Source organism: Neovison vison, chromosome 13, assembly GCF_020171115.1.
Source record: "Neovison vison isolate M4711 chromosome 13, ASM_NN_V1, whole genome shotgun sequence".
NCBI lineage: Eukaryota > Metazoa > Chordata > Mammalia > Carnivora > Mustelidae > Neogale > Neogale vison.
Genome location: NC_058103.1, coordinates 78,124,921 through 78,146,179, shown reverse-complemented (window position 1 = coordinate 78,146,179; position 21,259 = coordinate 78,124,921). Strand labels below are relative to the sequence as shown.

The following is a 21,259-nucleotide window of genomic DNA, read 5'->3' as shown; positions in this document are numbered from 1 at the left end:
TCAAAGCTACCATATAACTTGTCCCAACCTGGCCAGAAGACATTTCTAGTTTTTGAATTCCAGACCCATTCCAAACCAAGGGTATGCCCATTCCAAATCAATAAATCAATTCGTTCCATTATCACAATAAGAAAATACATTTTCAGAGTAGGAGTTCTTTCGACAGAAAGCGAAACCAGAAATAATTTTGCAGGGACCCTGTCACAACCTAAAACTATTAGATTAAATACGTTTGCATTACAAATGGTTGGGGTTAAACTTTCATAAGAAGTGAGCACTAAGACTTGAAAGACAGAGGGAGAGATGAAGGAAAAGAGGAAAGAATAAAAAAAGAAGTCAGTGGATGGATCCAGATGGGCTCAAACACAACTCAGGGGTGAGATTAACACCTCTCAAGAACAATAAAAATACATGGATTTAATCAAACCCAAAAGTATAAGTTGGAACCTGAAAAGTGACATTTGAAACTTAAGAAAGAAGTCTTCAGCACTGACTGAAGAGAAAGGAGACCAGCCCACCCTAGAGACCCTCTGTAGTACTCACACCACTGACTGAGCACCTGAACTTAGGTTCAGGTCACTCGCAAGCAGTGACTGACATGGAGACAAATACAGCCTTGAACTTAGTTAGGGGCTTAAATGGACATCCTTCCTTCCTGCAATGGTATTTGTTTCTTTTAAAGCTCTTAGAGGGGACAGCAGCCAGTTTTCACATGGCCTGATCACTCCTGACCAACCAGATCACTAACATTGGATCTTGCATGAAAAATATAAAAACAAACAAGAAACAAAAAGGAGTGAAGGACTCCAGCCCTTAGGACTACTTTTTCCAAACTCCATTTTCCCTTCCCCAGTTGTAACAAAATTGCTGCCTAAACAGCCCCAACTCAACAACATTCTCTGGCAGCTTCCCAGACATCTACCAGTAAATCAGAGTGCTGGCAAGAGGATGTGGGCAAGGCTAGACAACCTGTACAAAGTCAGCCTTCATACAAAGGGATGTAGTTAAATTCTGGTTGCTCCCATTATAGCCTATCACTCATATTAAAAAGTAAATTGAGATTGATTTCAGCTGCCCCAACTTGCTTGGACAATTAGGTTGTGGAAGAGGGGATTTTTTTTTCTAAATTCTAAGAATTCGTTACCTTTTTCTTCTTGACCAATAATTTTAATTCTTAAAAATTGCAGAAGCTTAAATTTAATATCACCAGCAAAACCTACAAAAATATTGGGTGATAGCAACCCTTAGAACTTATTCTAGTTTCTGACCAAAGACTCAATTTCTCAAGTCTTCAAAGTTGGTCACCAATAAATAAATAAATAAATAAATAAAAATGTGTTTTCTGCAAAAACAACATGATACCCAGGCCCTGCCAAAAGGAATATAAGAAACAGGCTCATTTGGTCATTTTTATTGTCGCAAGCAGTGACTGACATGGAGACAAATACAGCCTTGAACATGTTGGCTCACTCCTCCCTAGCCTCAAGGCTCATCCACTTCTGGCCTGACACCAAGGGTGTGGTTCTAGACAGGAACAGGCAGTAAGGCCAAAGTGTTCTGCCTAAGCTCTTGAAGGCCAAGCCCCAATTCAGGCTTTCTCAAAGAGTGTGGTCCCACTGATTTAAGTACTAAATACAGACCCTGGTCAAAACAAAATGGGTGGGGGGGACAAAACCAAACTACATATTTTGTCTTCAGAAGTGCTCAGCCTCCCCTTTCTTGGGCTTGTTAGCGTCAAACACTTCCAAACTTCTATTCTTCCCTTTTCTAAGAAAGAGTGACTCGTTTCCTCTGAAGGGAGCACTGTATTCATTTCTGTATTCCATAACTTACCATAATGACTACACAATAAATATTTGTTGGAGAGACAGCAAAAAAAATTCATATGGCTTTATGAGAAGTACGGAAATGAGAGGGGAGCTAGAGTAGATCTAAGATGAATGAAAGAAGTGGGTATATTTCCATGGTAATAATGACAAAGGATTGGAAGGCCTAACAGCCTTGCCATCTTGGGAGGCTTAGGTTGATCTAACTCTAAAAAGATACAAATAGATCTGGAGACAACAGTGAGAACTTTTAAAGTGCATTAGAAGCAATCAAATACGTACTCTAACCATAAAGCACAATAAGGAGTAGGAGAAAACTTAAGACCCTTCTACCTTTTCCTAATAGTATCCAAGAAGAATTAGAGGCAGTAAACAGTTTGACAATGGATGAGAAGACAGTTTAGGAAAAACGGCATTTTCTCTCAGACAGTTGTTCACTGAAAACATGACTTTGTGCTCCAAACATCTTAAATGGGAGATAAAACAAATGGGAAAAAATCATGTCAATAACGAAATAGAAATATAATCAAACTACCTTGTTTACTTGTTTGCCCCCTGAAGAGAACAGACAAGAAAGCAGATAGCAAGTCACTCAGTTCACAATCACACCGAAATGTTCTAGGTCCATCCTAAACAAAATTCACAAGATATCATTCTCAACCTCCCTCAGCACTATAAACTGAGTCCTCTGGGTTTTGGGTTAATTATCAACCTATCAACCTTCTTCAGCTAAGGCATTATCTCAAAGTGGAAATCTATAGTTTATCATGAAAATGGAACTCAGTACCCAATACTCCATCATTTTCCAGAGAAGCTGGCTTTATTTCTTTCTATGTATTATTATTAACAATATTTCTTGATTATCTGCATGGCAACTCTTTAATAAGACAAATTATCTATTGAACAAGACATCATCATCATTGCCACAAGAGTTTCTCCAGTCAAGAGTTTCTCAGAGTTTAAAAGACTGCCCATTATTGTTGCTTTAATGATGTGATAAATATATATATTTTTCTTACAAAGAAGAGTATCACCTTTCTATTCTCTAAAGCCTCTTCATTCTTCAAACTTCAAGCTTCAGCCACCCATCATTGCTACCATAATTGCCATATAAATGCTAGCAGTAAAGAGAGAAGTTATTAGTTGGGCTGTGCTTCTGTCCAGGTGAATGGGAAAGTGTCTAGTAAGTAAAAAGTCTTAAGATGTTAATCAAGCCCTTTTTTTTTTAACCAAAAAGACATGCTTGTGTTTGTGTATTTGAATTACACACATGCTATTCTTTAGAAAGGACCACAAAATACACAAAGATTCCTGAAATAAAGAGTCAACCTTTCCCTGATTCAGAACTCAGTATTAAGAGTCATACAAAATATGTAAACTTGTCATAAGCTGCAAAAAAACAGATCCTAGTCCAGTCATTAACAATATGCAACAGATTCTTAAACACATTTGGACAATTTACATCTAGGGCTTTCCCCAAGGCATAAAAATGTCCAGTTTACAAATGTATAATTGACAACTATCTCCAGTTACTTATTTATAAAAACCTTTTCTATCTGTGTAAGACTTGAACATGAAAAGTTGAGGCTCACTCTATTTTTATACTTGTTCTAATATCAGATCGAGTTTTTTTCTTACAAAATTTAACAATGTATCAATTATTTCCTGATGTTTTCAATAAATGAAAATATTTATGTGACAATTTTTTAAATAAATAGGTTTACCTACCAAAACTCAAAACTATCTTGTATGTACTCTCCTCTATTTGGCCAACTCTTCTATACTATCTTGTCAGGAATCCTGACATTCAAGATCACTGAGAACATTGCTGCTCTTTAAAAATATGAGGTCATCTGAGTCCTGGGTGGACTTGATCTCTGGTAATTAATTTTGTATCTTTAGTTTCAGAGTACTCTTAAAATTTATTTCTTATCCTGATCCTAGCTAAGTTGTCATGCTAATCTCCTCCCTCTCCAATGCTGCCTTTTTTTTTTAAAGATTTTATTTATTTATTTGACAGAGATCACAAGTAGGCAAAGAGGCAGGCAGAGAGAGGGAGAGGAGGAAACAGGCTCCCTGCTGAGCAGAGAGCCTGATGTGGGACTTGATCCCACGACCCTGGGATCATGACCTGAGCCAAAGGCAGAGGCTTTAACCCACTGAGCCACCCAGGTGCCCCCCAATGCTGCCTTTCTTGTAGTTTACAGCCTCTTATGGCCTTCCATAGTATAGGCTTTGCCAGCAATCTTCGGTTCATGTTCTGGCTCCTTCACTTAGTCACTATGTGGCATTGGAAAAAGCATTCAATGTATCTGAGTCTCAGATTCCTCGCCCATAACCTGGAGGTAATAATAATCTCTTCATCTCAGAGTTATAAGGATTTCATAAGATAATGTGTGCAGTTACTTAGCACAGTGCCTCGTGTCAATCTCATGCTGAAGGCCTGAGAACTTTAGTACCTTTACCTAATTAAAGGCTTCTTTGGGAATGAGGACTTATTCAAGTCTGTCTTCTCTCCTGGGCTTGGGCTCTATGAATGCAAGGCCTGAGTCTGTCTTATCAACCACTGTATCTGCAGGCTTAGCTAATACCTTGTCATCATGTTAAAGATACATTTACTAAGTAAATGAACAGGTAGGTGTCTGAGAGAATGAATGAAAGAAAAGAATGAATGAAGGCCCTAAGGAAGCCACCAGCAAGACGCTATCCTTGGGTTTGGGTGCAAAGGTGGGAAGGGAGGGAGACTCACAAGGGATATCCTAAGGCCCTCCCCATCTCGGTTTTGAGCCTTAGTGTCCACAGTGGGGACTTCTCTAGGAATAGCATTGGGAAACTGAGGTCTTCAAATACTTAGAAGATGTGCACTTACGCTTCAAGAACAAAAAGCTGTAGTTTGGTCCTAGAGAAAGTATTCTGGCCAAGCCTCAGACGAAAAACCACATGGTAACTAGAAGCAAAAATAATACCATACCCAGATTTGCCCAGAAGTCACAAGCTAAAAGATATACTTAGCCCAGACAGAGCATGGGAAAGGGTGTGCCTCACATCTCTGTCTCATCTATTAGACCATGCCACAGCTAGTTAGGGCATTTCCAAATGTACACAATGTTGATATCATGCTTTTAGTTTAAACTAAAGGATGCAGTATGTGGTTTTAATTCCCATGACTCAAGGAAGTTTTTTCTAGTCCCCAGAGGAAAACCTAAAATCTACCAATACCCATCACAACAAAGGTAGACAGAGAAGACAAAAAAAAAAAAAAAAAAAAAGAGGGAGTAGGAAAAGAACATAGTAAAAGGATCAAAAGAAACCAGATAATACATATGAAGATATTTTATAATCCTACACAGTTTGTATGGCATCTTGTCCCTAGGGGATGCTTAATAAATAGACTTCATAAGCTAATTAATATGGACAGAGGGATGGAAAGAGAAAAGATGAAGAATTACAGAAAACTAGACAATGCATGTACAGAGCTAACATAAGTAAACTAAAAAAAAAGACTGGAAGAGGAAGATGAAAACAGTAAGAAAGAATGCCAAAAGAGAGGAAAGGAAGAAAGGAAGGAAATGGTGGACTGGGTAAAGAAATGTGTGTATACAGTGTATAATATGTGACTGCATGTGTCAGAGATTCAGGGAGATGCTGAAAAGAACATGTCTAAACTAGGGCTTAAAAGCAAGAGCATTCATGGGAAGAATTTAGTGTTTACTAAGTGTCCCATCTCTTTTAAGACTTTCCATACCACATCTTACATCACCCTCTTGGGCTTTAAATTTGGCTGCTAACAGGGGAAAATCTAATTTGTACATTATATCTAATTCATTTCCCCTTAATCCCTCTATCCATTTCAAGATTCTTTCTTGGAAACAGGAAATTATATTTTAACAAAATTAAACCTATAAAATACCATATTGCCTTAAACTTTAAGGTAGATTGAAATTCAACCCAAAATTTAAGAATGAAAGAGCAAATTCAGCAAAAATCTGGTTCTTAGCCCAGAAGTATACCAGCCTTATGAATTTGGGATTATGTGTTTTCTGAGAAGTGACCACAGTTTAAGTATAAATGACTAGAAGAAAAAAGAGAAGTCTGTGTTGTCTTTGAGAAAACAATTATATGATAGATTTGTTGAGTTACCTATGCTCTGTGAAGCAAATTCAAGCCACATCTAGTAATAACTGTTAACACACTTTAAAAATAAATTGTATGACATATTTAAAAAGACTAGTTTATATATAAACAAGTTTCTTAATCTTTCAGGATACCCCATCTGTGAGAAAGGAACTGTTTTAGGTGAGGAAATGTTTTCTTGCCTCAGTCTGAGCAGCACCACTTGTATTGGCTTACATTTTGGGCTTCTGTGTTAAATTTTGTTTAAAAGGGATTCTGAAGAAAACACATTATAAAACCACCACATCAGATGATCCCTCTCTCAGCCACCTATCTTCCAAGAGGAGGGGACCCAGCAATCTTGCTTTATCCTGCAAGTTCCCATCAGGAAGCTTCTGTCTCACTCCATCCTTCCACCCACCATTCCCAATCCCTTTACCTTGCGCCCCTCTTCCCTGTCTTTCTCGGGCCTGATGTTGATCCTGCCCTCTAATTTCTGGTATTTGTAACCATTTATTCATGCACTGAACAAGTATTTCTTGAGCACCTACTATATACTAGGCATTGTTCTAGGAACGGGTTATCTATCAGTGAGCAAAACAAAGATCCCTGTGCAGTTTGCATTGCAGCAAATAGAGATGGACAATAGAAACTTGCTTAGAAAATAACCAAGTTATGGAGTATGTCAGGTAGTGATATCTGCTATGAGAAAAAGAAAAAGCCAAACAGGGTAGAGGGGATTGAGAATAAGAGGAGTCATATTCTGACTAAGAAGGATTCGTGGCTCCATTCCCACAGTTGCATGTAAGAAATCAACCTTCTACCATCCTGGCCCTTGATACCCTATCTTGACAGTGACCTATGATCATAGTTCATGGAGAGTACAGTAAAGACAGTGCTCAACAAATACACCTCCTTCTTATTTCCCAGCCTCCCTTGCAGTTAGGCCAGGCCCATGTGGCTCATGCTGGCTAGTGAAACGTGAGAGGAAGAAGCAGGTAAAAGTCAGCATGTCCCCTCATCTAGTCATTGCTTTAATGTGGTAACCTTAGAGGCCATTAGTCTAGGCACCATGGGTCTAAGATGGAGAAGGCTGCCTGACCTAACCTCAGAATGTGACATGAGCAAGAAATAACCTTCTACTGTTTACACAACTATTTCAGGGTTGGCTGAACTGAACCACAGTAGAGGCTGTCTGTGCCACTATCAAAGAAAGTAAACTAGGTAATTTTAACAAGCATTTTATGCCTTTTTATGTTAAAGAAAACCAAAAAGCATGAATTTTTACTCCTTCATAGGTTGATAGAGGAAAAAACGTACAGTTCTGCCAAGAAAGAAATTAGTAATGGGAAATTATATTTAGGATGCCCTTTTAGGACTTCGTAAACATTCCATGAAATATTTTAAGCTAGTATTTTGATTCATGAACACAACTTACTTTTGTTGGATTCTTAGAACGGTAAAATTTCATTGAAAAAATTACTTAGTAGAAAATATTGTAATTTGTATTACTCTAATCAAAATATTTCTTGGACAATTCAAAGTTTCCTGGCTACTCCCCTGACTTAAATCCCAAACTAGAGGAGTATTTTTTTCTATAAACCTGTATTATAACAGCACTCATTTAAGAGATCAAAATATTAACAGAATCCAGGCAGAATTTATAGGTGAATGCAAAGTACAGGCAATATAAACCCTAAGCTGTGCATTGGGTAAATTTTATAATAAAAATTTGCCTGCACTTTAACTCATGGGATCATGCTAAGACCCTTGACCACATTTTTCTTTGGTGGATTCAAAAGAAAACATTTGGATGATAGTCTCGAACTCAAAGATTCATTAATAAATAAAAAGAAGGACCACCTGTACCCCAATGTTCATAGCAGCAATGGGCACAGTCACCAAACTGTGGAAAGAACCAAGATGCCCTTCAATGGTTGAATGGATAAAGAAGATATGGTCCATATATACAATGGAGTATTATGCCCCCATCAGAAAGGATGAATACCCAACTTTTGTATCAACATGGATGGGACTACAAGAGATTATGCTGAGTGAAATAAGTCAAGCAGAGAGAGTCAACTATCATATGGTTTCATTGGGAGATGGAGCGGACAAGTGAGTTGAGGGAAACTGGAGGGGGAGACAAACCATGAGAGACCGTGGACTCTGAGAAACAAACTGAGGGTTTGGGGGCTGTCGGGGGCGGTGAGCCTGGTGGTGGGTATTAAGGACAGCACATATTGCATGGAGCACTGGGTGTGGTGCATAAATAATGAAATGTGGAACACTGAAAAAAAATAAAACAAAATTTAAAAAAAACAATCTAAATGGAAATATTGATATTCAAGGCCAGATATACAAGTGTGTAAAACTAGAGATTACTGAGCAATGGGAGGAAGACCCCGAAGATTCTCCCAAAGCTTGTCACGGTGCCTACAGTCCTGCCACTAGTGGTTCTTCCCTTTGACTTCTGAAGGATTTTGTTTCTCTGTGAGAGCTTTAACAGAAAAGAAAAAGACCAAGCTGGAACAGAACAGGCAGAAATGTTTCCCCATGCTGAGAAGAAGGGACTGGGTTGAGTGGTGTGAAGAAGGTGATGAGGAAACCATGGTCTAAAATAAAAAGCGACTGATTAATAAACCAGAATGTTCTTCCTGAATACCTTCTACATTTAAGACATTATGCTGGGCATTTTGCACGATACAGAAATACATGAGGCTGGATTATCGTCTTGGTGATGTCTGTAGTCTAGTATTTGGTCTTTGAAGATTTTGTTTATTTATTTGACAGAGATCACAAGTAGGCAGAGAGGCAGACAGATAGAGGGAAGCAGGGTCCCTGTTGAACAGAGAGCCCGATGCGGGTCTCGATCCCAGGACTCTGAGATCATGACGTGAGCCAACGGCAGAGGCCCTAACACACTGAGCCACCCAGGTGTCCCAGGATTTGGTCTTTGTTAAGGAGCCAGAGAAGGGATGGATGGCTAGACCTAGTGTTAGAAATTCAAGTGTGGACTGTGTTCATGCTCAGCAAATCTGCACAGGGCCCCAGGGAGGCCAAGGTCAGGCAAGGAAAAGGTACTGTGGGACTAGAGGAAATGAGATCTACCAAAGAGGGAACAAGGATGAAATGAACAATGAATTTATAAAGCCACTATCCCCTTGGTAAACATTTTTACTCTTTAGCGTGAGAAGAGATTATAGGTTTTGATGCCTGCAGAATTTTATGTCCTTCCACCAAATAAAAAGGAACATGAATTGGATTTTGGATAATTAGTTCTATTACTTTGGGGTTTTGAGGTTTTTGTTTTTCAGTTTTAAACACTTACCATCAAATTTTGCAAGTCTGCTAAAGTCTGCTCCAAGCTCTGAGGTAACTGATAGTGCGTGGCGGACTTTAAGGTTTGTTTCCCTGTGAAATTAATTGACAGGACATGAATTTTTATATGGAACAGCCCAACAGCATCTTACATAAAGTAATCAGGCGGGAGCAGCACATGCAAAATCCAACACAAGAGATTCAAGAAACGCCCTTCAAATGTCATTCACACCTCTCAGTCAAGTGGACTCAGTAAAGTGGACAGGGCTTTGCATGCTCCTAAGAGTTGGCATTCCGCACATGGCACATCTGTATAACAACACACAGTAATCTGTTTTGTTATTTGAAAGAACAGAGGATATAATAAATATGGTTTCATTCAAATCCACTCAGACATCATGCATGAGTTACAAAACATATTAGGAATGGGAACACAGTTGCCAGATAAAGGAGGCCAGTATCACTCTGGAGTCTACTATCTACATAGGAATTTTAGTTGTAAAAGATGGTCATGGCTAATTTCACAGTAGCTGAAATTAAAACGGGAAAAGGAATACAGCTTTCTTTCTCGTGGAGAATCAAGCCAAAAATCCTGTAAGTCTGGGAACATACAATCAGACAGTAATTCAGCAGGTCACAGTGAGCTGGTCATCTACTTCTAGGCAGAACCACACATACATTGGATGGATGGCCCTGAGGTATTCATGAAATGACCAGCTGTCATGATTCTATGGCCATTGCTCACATCTTGCATATAAGGACTTGTCACGCGAGTTTTCTCACTGAGTTCAACCTAATTCTCTTCTACTGTAGCTTAACATCATCTGTCAGAGTTCTATCTTTTATGGAAGTGTTTAGCAGTGAGTTCATTCAGTCAACAAATACTGATTTGAATACATACCATAGTCACCCATGAGATTCAGTGCTGCCCCCACAAGGGTTACTGTTCTCTTGAGGGAAACAAGTGGTAGGTAAAAAGCAAATATCACCATTTGTAAGTACATGACAAACCATGAAATAACTGAATTTAGAGAACCGAGAAGCAGGCACTCGAGAGGGCACTTAATTTAAATTTCCTGTAAATGAACTTCACGATGATATTAAGACAACATGAAATCAATCCAAGGAATATCCTTTGGTTAAATAGCTTTCTCCAGGAAACACTAATTTGGATATATAATTGAAGCTAATTTGCTTAATAGTAATCTCATGGATTACTAATTGCCAAATCTATCAGTTCCTAGGATGCAGAAATATGTAGGGGTTGCGATACTCAAGAAGAACTTCATAATCCATTCATTTAAACAAATTTTTCAAATAACCGAAACGTTCAGTGACACCATGTAGGCCAGACAGCCCTCATTCCTTAACCCAGTTCTACACATCATGTCATTCCGCAAGGTTTATCATCATTTTAGGTTACTTCCTCAGGATTCTCTTCAATACCTCACTTCCATCTTCAGATGTGGAAAATTAAAGGAAAGCATAATCACACATAGAACTTACTGATTTAAAAAAAAATTTGCCAAGACTCCTGATTAATATCTTGTGTCATGCCATACTCTTTCTTCCTTAACATGCTTCATTATCTTGACTTCAAACTTCAAAAAGATTTTCAGTATAAGAATAGAAAAAATCCTGTGTACCCTTTACTCAGTTGCCCTTAATGGTAACATTTGCAAAACTGTATTACAATATCACAATATCACAACTGAAACTGACATAGTCAAGATGGGAAACATTTCCATCACAAGGATTTCTTAGATTACCCCTTGTAGACGCACCCACGTCCCAGCCCCTTCCAGCCCATCTTTAATTCCTGGTAACCACTAATCAGTGGTCCCTTTCTACAGTTTTGCTATTTCAAGAATGTTATATAAGTAGACTCATATAGTATGTGACCTTTAGGGATTGCCTTGTTTTATTCAACATGATTATCTGAAGATTTGTCCAGGTTTTTTTATGTATCAATATTTCATTGTTTTTTTATTGCTCAATAGTATTCCATGATAGGGATAGTTTGCTTGACCTGTTAAAGGACATATAAGTTCTTTCTAATTTGTGGATGTCACACATAAGGCTGCCATAAACATCTGCGTACAAGTTTTTGTGTAAACATAAGTCTTCATTTCTGTGGGATTAAATGCCCATGAGTGAAATTGCTGGGTTATCTGGTAGTTGTGTGTTTAGCTTTTTAAGAAACTGCCAACCTATTTTCCAGAGTGATGGTAGTATTTTACATTCCCATCAGCAATGTGCGAGTGATACTCTTTCTCTACATCCTTGCCAGCATTGGGAGTTGTCACTGTTTTTAAGTTTAGCCATTCTGATAGGTATGTATCTCCTCATGGTTTGAATTTTAATGTCCCTAACAGCTAATGATGTTGAACATTTTTTTTTATGTGCTTATTTGCCATCTGCATGTCATGTCTGGTGAAATGTCCCTTCATATCATTTGCAAATTTTCTAATTGGATTGTGTTTTTAGGATTGAATTTTGCGCAATTTTCATACATTCAAGATAAAAATCCTTTGTCAGATAGATGGTTTGTAAATATTTTCTCCTAGCCTATAGCTTAATTTTTCATATTAGGGTCTTTAGCACAGCAACAATTTTTGAATGATTTCATGAAGTCTAGTTTATCAAATTACCCTGTTATGGGAGGATAAGGGAAGTTAGAGAGGAAAAGGGAGTTGAGGGAAATTGGAAGGGGAGGTGAACCATGAGAGACTATGGACTCTGAAAAACAATCTGAGGGTTTTGAAGGGGCGGGGGGGTGGGAGGTTGGGGGGAACCAGGTGGTGGGTATTGAAGAGGGCACTGATTGCATGGAGCACTGGGTGCGTGCAAAAACAATGAATACTGTTACGCTGAAAATAAATTTAAAAAATTTTTTTAAAAATTACCCTGTTATGAATTATGCTTCTTTGTGTCAAGTCTAAAAACTCTGACTAGCCCTAGATCTTGAAGATTTTCTCCTATGTTTTTCCCTAAAACTTTTATAGTTTTATGTTTTACATTTGAATTCAATTTCCTTAATAGTTGCAGGGCTATTCAGATTGTCTATTTCATATTGAATTAGTTGTGGTAGTTTGTTTTTTGATGACGTGGTCTACTTCATTTAAGTTGTTAAATTTATGTGTATAAAGTTGCTTATAGGATTTCCTTATCCTTCTGATATCTTAATGATCTTTCATAATATCCCCAGTTCATTCATGATATTGTTATTTTGTGTCTTTTTTCCTTTTTCAGTCTTCCTGAGGTTTACTGATGTTTTCAAAGAATCAACTCTTTGTTGTGTTAATTTTCCACTTCTTGTTTTTCAGTTTTCAAGTTCATTGATTTCTGCTCTTGTCTTTATCTCCTTCCTCCTGCTTGCTTTGGGTTTATGCTATTATTTTCTAGGTTCTTGAGATGGAACACTGGAATATTGAAGACTTTTTATTTTCAAGTATATACATGTAGTGTCATAAATTTCCCTCTCAGCACTATTTTAGGTTCTGCCCAAACTAAGGGTAGGATCACACATGTCACTCCATTTGAATAGCCCAGTAGAACAATGATTTAGGAGGCAGCAGTTAAAACCTTTTTTGTCAGACTATCAGGCATGAGTACTGGCCTCGTTTTTTGAGAAATTTGGAGTAACTAAGTATCTCTAAGCCTTGTCAACTATACAATGGGACTTATATACTACCTACATCAGAATTAAGTAATAAAATCCATCTAAAGAATGTAATAGTACTTTTAAAATGTAAACATCCAATAAATGTTTTTATGCCAGCCAGACATATTGAATCCACTGAAACAGAACTGCTCTGTTCCTTATAACTAAATTTTTCGATTAACATTAATGTCAAAACTCCATTTCTCTCTTCTTTCTTCACCTTCATTTCACCCAGTTCCAAAATATTGCCTTCTAAAGTAACATCAATGCTTCTTTCCTCAGAAACTCATCAGTACTCCTCTAATTTTCCTTAGAGAATCATATAAAATTAAAAAAAAAAAAACTTTTCTAAGGAATATGAATAAAGAGTCCTATACAATAATTCACACAGACATGTTTAACTTACTGCTTTGGAAAGAAAATAAATTCAAGAGAAAAAGACAGAGCTTTCAAAGGAGCCACAAAGTAATTAACAAATGGAATTTGCAAGTTAGACTCTCATTTGTTCCACGAAAATTAAATGAAGAATAAGGTTTAGATTGAATACTGTTCCTAAAGCTATTACTGCTAAATTAAAAACCAATCTAAATAATTATTCTAACTTTAAAAACTTACCCATCGAGCTCAGCAGTTTCAATATAACAGAGGCCATGTGGCTCACTACTTGATAGGAGAAGCAGATCAGCCTATTAAAAAAAAAATCATAAAGAATATATGAGAAGGGAAGACTGGTTGAAACCCTTCTTTGTTATACTACCTCTACTAACTAATGAGCCAGGAGAGCCTCAGATTCAAAAAGTGAGAGAGGTAAAATCCTGTTCTACCTCTCTGCCATATATGCCCCAAATCAAATATTCCCTCTCCTTCCCTGTTCCTGTTGGGTCCACCCCTTCAACATCAGAATACAAGCAAGAGCAGGAAACATCATATAAATTAATAGCCACTTCATTTACTTTTTTTTGCAAGAAATAGATAAAATTCTACATTCTCATCTTGATAATTACTAATGGAAAATACAAAATTTTCCCCAATAAGTGAGATAATTGGAAATGTTTCCATACACATACTTTAATTCTCTAGTATTATGACTTAAAAGTAACAAGCAGGCAAAGCTGACAGAGAAAGGACAGAATTAAAGTAGGAATAAATGGAAAACCATAGGAAAAAAAAATAAAGCAGGCAAGGAAATTTTAACAAGAAAAATTAAAAGAAATAATTAAAAATGTAAGAAAAAAAATGATGGGGTATAAAAAAGGGAAAAGAGAAAATAAAATAGGGGCTAAGCAAGAGGCAAGAAAGAATAGGAAATGCTCCAAAAGAGAGCAGAAAACATTCAGAAACCAAGCTGTGGGTCTTTCAGAGACTGAAAATCATTCCAGTCAGAAGTGCATTTGAGCTTCAGAAATGACCTATCACAATTCAGTTTTAGAATTCTGGGTGCCTCCTATATTGGGGAACAGTTTATTTCAAATTTCATTTTCAAGGAAGGGTTTTTATGAGATTCTGAAAGATCTGAAGGTCTAAAATGAATTGACTAAAATTTTTTTTTTTTTCCCAATTTATTTATTTTCAGAAAAACAGTATTCATTATTTTTTCACCACACCCAGTGCTCCATGCAAGCTGTGCCCTCTATAATACCCACCACCTGGTACCCCAACCTCCCACCCCCCCCGCCACTTCAAACCCCTCAGACTGTTTTTCAGAGTCCATAGTCTCTCATGGTTCACCTCCCCTTCCAATTTACCCAAATTCCCTACTACTCTCTAACGCCCCTTGTCCTCCATGCTATTGGTTATGCTCCACAAATGAGTGAAACCATATGATAATTGACTCTCTCTGCTTGACTGATTTCACTCAGCATAATCTCTTCCAGTCCCGTCCATGTTGCTACAAAAGTTGGATATTCGTCCTTTCTGATGGAGGCATAATACTCCATAGTGTATATGGACCACATCTTCCTTATCCATTCATCCGTTGAAGGGCATCTTGGTTCTTTCCATAGTTTGGCGACTGTGGCCATTGCTGCTATAAACATTGGGGTACAGATGGCCCTTCTTTTCACGACATCTGTATCTTTGGGGTAAATACCCAGGAGTGCAATTGCAGGGTCGTAGGGAAGCTCTATTTTTAATTTCTTGAGGAATCTCCACACTGTTCTCCAAAGAGGCTGCACCAACTTGCATTCCCACCAACAGTGTAAGAGGGTTCCCCTTTCTCCACATCCTCTCCAACACATGTTGTTTCCTGTTTTGTTAATTTTGGCCATTCTAACTGGTGTAAGGTGATATCTCAATGTGGTTTTAATTTGAATCTCCCTGAGGGCTAATGATGATGAGCATTTTTTCATGTGTCTGATAGCCATTTGTATTTCTTGATTGGAGAAGTGTCTGTTCATATCTTCTGCCCATTTTTTGATGTGTTTGTCTGTTTCGTGTGGGTTGAGTTTGAGGAGTTCATTATAGATCCTGGATATCAACCTTTTGTCTGTACTGTCATTTGCAAATATCTTCTCCCATTCCGTGGGTTGCCTCTTTGTTTTTTTGACTGTTTCCTTTGCTGTGCAGAAGCTTTTGATTTTGATGAAGTCCCAGAAGTCTATTTTCGCTTTTGTTTCCTTTGCCTTTGGAGACGTATCTTGTAAGAAGTTGCTGTGGCTGATATCGAAGAGATTACTGCCTATGTTCTCCTCTAAGATTCTGATAGATTCCTGTCTCACGTTGAGGTCTTTTATCCATTTTGAGTTGATCTTTGTGTACGGTGTAAGAGAATGGTCGAGTTTCATTCTTCTACATATAGCTGTCCAGTTTTCCCAGCACCATTTATTGAAGAGACTGTCTTTTTTCCACTGTATATTTTTTCCTGTTTTGTCGAAGATTAATTGACCATAGAGTTGAGGGTCCATATCAGGGCTCTCTACTCTGTTCCACTGGTCTATGTGTCTGTTTTTATGCCAGTACCATGCTGTCTTGGTGATCACAGCTTTGTAATAAAGCTTGAAATCAGGTAAGGTGATGCCGCCAGCTTTATTTTTGTTTTTCAACGTTTCCTTAGCGATTCGGGGTCTCTTCTGATTCCATACAAATTTTTGGATTATTTGCTCCAGCTCTTTGAAGAATGCCGGTGGAATTTTGATCGGAATGGCATTAAAAGTATAGATTGCTCTAGGCAGTATAGACATTTTAACGATGTTTATTCTTCCGATCCAAGAGCATGGAATGGTCTTCCATCTTTTTGTGTCTTCTTCAATTTCTTTCATGAGTGTTCTATAGTTCCTCAAGTATAGATCCTTTACCTCTTTAGTTAGGTTTATTCCCAGGTATCTTATGGTTCTTGGTGCTATAGTAAATGGAATCGATTCTCTAATTTCCCTTTCTGTATTTTCCTTGTTAGTGTATAAGAAAGCCACTGATTTCTGCACATTGACTTTGTATCCTGCCACGCTGCTGAATTGCTGTATGAGTTCTAGTAGTTTGGGGGTGGAGTCTTTTGGGTTTTCCATATAAAGAATCATGTCATCTGCGAAGAGAGAGAGTTTGACTTCTTCATTACCAATTTGGATACCTTTTATTTCTCTCTGTTGTCTGATTGCTGTTGCTAGGACTTCTAATACTATGTTGAACAAGAGTGGTGAAAGTGGGCATCCTTGTCTTGTTCCTGATCTCAACGGGAAGGCTGCAAGCTTTTTCCCATTGAGAATGATATTTGCTGTGGGTCTTTCATAGATAGATTTGATGAGGTTCAGGAATGTTCCCTCTATCCCTATACTTTGAAGCGTTTTAATCAGGAACGGATGTTGGATTTTGTCAAATGCTTTTTCTGCATCAATTGAGAGGACCATGTGGTTCTTCTCTCTTCTCCTATTAATTTGTTGTATCACATTGATTGATTTACGAATGTTGAACCATCCTTGTAGCCCAGGGATGAATCCCACCTGATCATGGTGGATAATCTTTTTAATGTGTTGTTGGATCCTGTTGGCTAGGATCTTGTTGAGAATCTTAGCATCCATATTCATCAGTGATATTGGTCTGAAATTCTCCTTTTTGGTATGGTCCTTGCCTGGTTTGGGGATCAGGGTAATGCTGGCTTCATAGAAAGAGTCTGGAAGTTTTCCTTCTGCTTCAATTTTTTGAAACAGCTTCAGGAGAATAGGTGTTATTTCTTCTTGGAAGGTTTGGTAGAATTCCCCAGGGAATCCGTCAGGTCCTGGGCTCTTGTTTTTTGGGAGATTTTTGATCACTGCTTCAATCTCGTTATTAGATATCGGTCTATTCAGGTTGTCGATTTCTTCCTGGTTCAATTTTGGTAGTTTATATTTTTCCAGGAATGCATCCATTTCATCAAGGTTGCTAAGCTTATTGGCATATAACTGTTCGTAGTAACTTCTGATGATTGTTTCTACTTCCTTGGTGTTAGTTGTGATCTCTCCCCTTTCATTCATAATTTTATGAATTTGGGATTTCTCTCTTTTCTTTTGGATTAGTGTAGCCAGTGGCTTATCGATCTTATTGATTCTTTCAAAAAACCAGCTTCTAGTTTCATTGATACGTTCTACTGTATCTCTGGTTTCTCCCTCATTGATCTCAGCTCTAATCTTGATGATTTCCCTTCTTATGTGTGGAGTTGGTTTGATTTGTTGTTGATCCTCCAGTTCTTTAAGGTGTAGAGACAGCTGGTGTGTTCTGGATTTTTCAATTTTTTTGAGCAAGGCTTGGATGGCTATATATTTTCCCCTTAGGACCGCCTTTGCTGTATCCCATAGGTTTTGGACCGAAGTGTCTTCATTCTCATTGGTTTCCATGAATTGTTTCAGTTCTTCTTTGATCTCCTGGTTGATCCAAGCATTCTTAAGCAAGGTGGTCTTTAGCTTCCAGGTGTTTGAGTTCCTTCGGAACTTTTCCTTGTGATTGAGCTCCAGTTTCAAAGCATTGTGATCTGAGAATATGCAGGGAATAATCTCAGTCTTTTGGTATCGGCTGAGTCCTGATTTGTGACCCAGTATGTGGTCTATTCTGGAGAAGGTTCCGTGTGCACTTGAGAAGAATGAGTATTCTGCTGTTTTAGGGTGGAATGTTCTGTATATATCTATGAGGTCCATCTGGTCCAATGTGTCGTTCAATGCTCTTGTTTCTTTATTGATTTTCTGCTTCGATGATCTGTCTAATTCTGAAAGAGGCGTGTTAAGATCACCTACGATTAGTGTATTCATATCAATATGACTCTTTATCTTGATTAACAGTTTTCTTAAGTAATTGGCTGCTCCCATATTGGGAGCATAGATATTTACAATTGTTAGATCATCTTGGTGGATAGTCCCTTTAAGGATTATGTAGTGTCCTTCTGTATCTCTGACTACAGTCTTTAGTTTGAAGTCTAATTTATCTGATATGAGAATCGCTACCCCAGCCTTCTTTTGAGTCCCATTGGCATGAAAGATGCTTCTCCACCCCTTCACTTTCAGTCTGCGTGTATCTTTAGGTTCAAAATGGGTCTCTTGTAGACAGCATATGGATGGGTCCTGTCGTTTTATCCAATCTGCAACCCTGTGCCGTTTTATGGGTGCATTGAGGCCATTCACATTGAGAGTGATTATTGATAGATACGTTTTTATTGACATCAAGTTACCTTTGAAGTCTTTCTTTCTGTAGACTGTCTCTATATTTCTGTTCAATGCTATTCTTGGGATTTTTCCTCTTTTATAGAACCCCCCTTAATATTTCCTGCAGTATCGGCTTGGTGGTTGCATAGTCTTTTAAGTCTTGCCGGTCTTGGAAACTCTTTATCTCTCCATCCATTTTGAATGTCAGTCTTGCTGGATAAAGTATTCTTGGCTGCATGTTCTTCTCATTTAGTGCCCTGAATATATCTTGCCAGCCTCTTCTGGCTAGCCAGGTCTCTGTGGACAGGTCTGACGTTATTCTGATGGGCTTCCCTCTGTAAGTAAGGAGCCTCTTTGCCCTGGCAGCTTTCAAGAGATTATACCTACAATTATAATTTCTCAATTTGACTATCAGGTGTCGTGATGTTTTTTTGGAGTGTATAATCTTGGGTGGAGACCGTTCAGCCTCTAGTACATGAACGCTGGTTTCATTCGCGAGAGTCGGAAAGTTTTCATGAAGGACTTGTTCCACGACATCTTCTAGACTTCTTTCTTTCTCCTCCCCTTCAGGAATTCCAATAATTCTGACGTTGGAACGCTTCATGGCATCACTTATTTCCCTAATTCTGCTTTCGTGGGATCTAAGCTGTTTGTTCCAGGCTTCCTCCTGATCCTTTCTCTCTATCTGTTTGTCTTCCAGATCACTAATTCTATCTTCTGTCTCAGTTACCCTAGCTTTGAGAGAGTTTAGATTGGATTGGAACTCATTGAGAGCATTGTGGACCTCCTCCCTGGTAGCTTTAAGCTCCGCCCTAACATTGTGAACATCCTGTCTGGTCGCTTTCAGTTCGGCTCTAATCAATTCTGTTTGGTCATCCATGGCTTTCTCCAACCTAGCTATTGCCTGGATAATTGTTAGCCTGAATTCTCTTTCCGACATATTGTCTATGTTGATAGCCGTTAGCTCTGTTGCGGAAGGTCCATCCTCTGTATTTTTCTTCTGTTGGGCATTCCTCCTCCTAGTCATTTTGGTGGGAGAAGACTGAACAGATGTAGCTGGATGTATCAACTCTGGTGCAGTCAAGGTGCACCCTGGAACACTTCCTGATCTCCGTCTCAGAAGCCTCAGTCTGGGTGCAGAAGCTGAATAAATTCCCCCTTGGATGCTGGCAGTGCAGGTTCCAAGTTAAAGACCCTGGGGGCGCAGGATCTTTTGCTCGTCCCCAAAGCCAAGGCAGTGGCGGCTGTCTGGGAGCTCCTGACCGCCAGAGAGGTTCCAAGCAGCGATCGCACACTGAGATTTTGCCGCCGGCCGGGGCTGGGAGTGCCCGGCTTGCGCGCACCTCTTTTCAGAGGCGGCTGTGGGTCGGGCGCGCGTCTGGGGCACTGAGAACGGGGCGCTGGTCCGTAAGCCGCAGGCTGGGCTTTTGCGGGCCTCTGTCCGGGGAAGAGTTTCGCGGGCGCGAGGCTTAGACTTTGAAACAATGGCCCGGGTCAAGAAGCGCCCCAGGGCCTTAGAAACCCAGGAGAGCTGGAGCGACGTGCACGCGCATCTCAAGCTTTGTGGTAGGGCTAGCGCGCGTTCTGCAGACCGGCGCAGCTCCCATCCCCTCACAGGAGCCGGAACCCCGCGCTCTGGGGCACGCTGGCGGCTTAGGGACCAGGAGCCGGTTTCTCCGCCGCACTCTCTCTGCCTCCGCGCCGGGGAGGCCGTCTGGGACCGGGGACTCAAGCCCCTGTCCCTAGCCGCCCCGATTCCCACAGTTTGCCCCCGCGATCCTTTGCTCTTTTGGAGTGCTTTCAACCATTCTCCGAGTTAATGCTGGTCCCCAGACGCAGGGCACTCTCGCTCGTATCGGGGTATTACTTTTGCACCGGTCGCCTCTGGTGGCTCCCTCCCCCTTTTGTTTATCTTCCGATATCAGTCCGCTGTTCCCATTCCGCTTTACCTGCTCACTGGCGTCTTCTGCCCCTGTAGAGATCCAGACGTGTATAATTCTGATCTCAGGCTGATTTCATGGGTGATCAGAGTTCTTTGGTAGGTAATCAGCTCACTTTGGGGTACCAGCTGAAAAGACGCCTCTTCCTAGTACCCCGCCATCTTGTCCCCCCTCAATTGACTAAAATTTTAACAATTTATTTTGACACATTAACAATTGTGTAGAATTATCCCCTTCTCAAGTTAAATTTAGAGGTTAAATTTAGAATCAATCCACTTATTTCATTGTCTCAAGCTTTGAAATTTCCAATTCAAATTTAGATGGGGGGGAGAGGTATATACATGTGTGTGTTCAGTTTTGTCTAAATTGTGACAAAACAGAATTGAAAAACAACTCAATGACAATCCTCTAAAGGAATAAATAGGTTTGTATATCAAAACTCTTCCTCAACTCTAACAACAGTCACAGAAGGCTGAGGAGGAAAATTATTTTCTGAATAGTTACAATGTGACTACAGCAAACCCACTACAGAGAGAACGTATAAAGAGTTGTACACAATCTCTCACAGTGAAGGTTTTGTTGGGGGGACGGGGGATGGGTTAGCTGGGTGCTGGGTATTAAGGAGGGCACATATTGCATGGAGCGCTGGGTGTTATACGTAAACAATGACTCAGGGAACACTACACCAAAAACTAATGATGTACTGTATGGTGACTAACAATGATAAATTTTTTTTTAAAATTTTAAGAAAAAAAGTTGTACACAAATCTTGAGCCAAAAATTACACACTTTGAT

At 39.2% G+C, this 21,259-nt stretch overlaps 1 protein-coding gene across 4 annotated transcripts in view; it reads right to left on the bottom strand.

The window, feature by feature from the left end:
* The window catches only part of ATP8B4 (ATPase phospholipid transporting 8B4 (putative)), a 278,437-nt gene that overhangs the window by 108,378 nt on the left and 148,800 nt on the right, over positions 1 to 21,259 (bottom strand). For all 4 annotated transcript variants that reach the window (XM_044230132.1, XM_044230130.1, XM_044230133.1 and 1 more), the window contains exons 8-9: positions 13,540 to 13,610; positions 9,271 to 9,353 (exon numbers count right to left, since the gene is read on the bottom strand). In XM_044230132.1, coding sequence (XP_044086067.1) covers positions 9,271 to 9,353; positions 13,540 to 13,610 — 154 coding nt within the window. The remainder of the gene's footprint in view (positions 1 to 9,270; positions 9,354 to 13,539; positions 13,611 to 21,259) is intronic.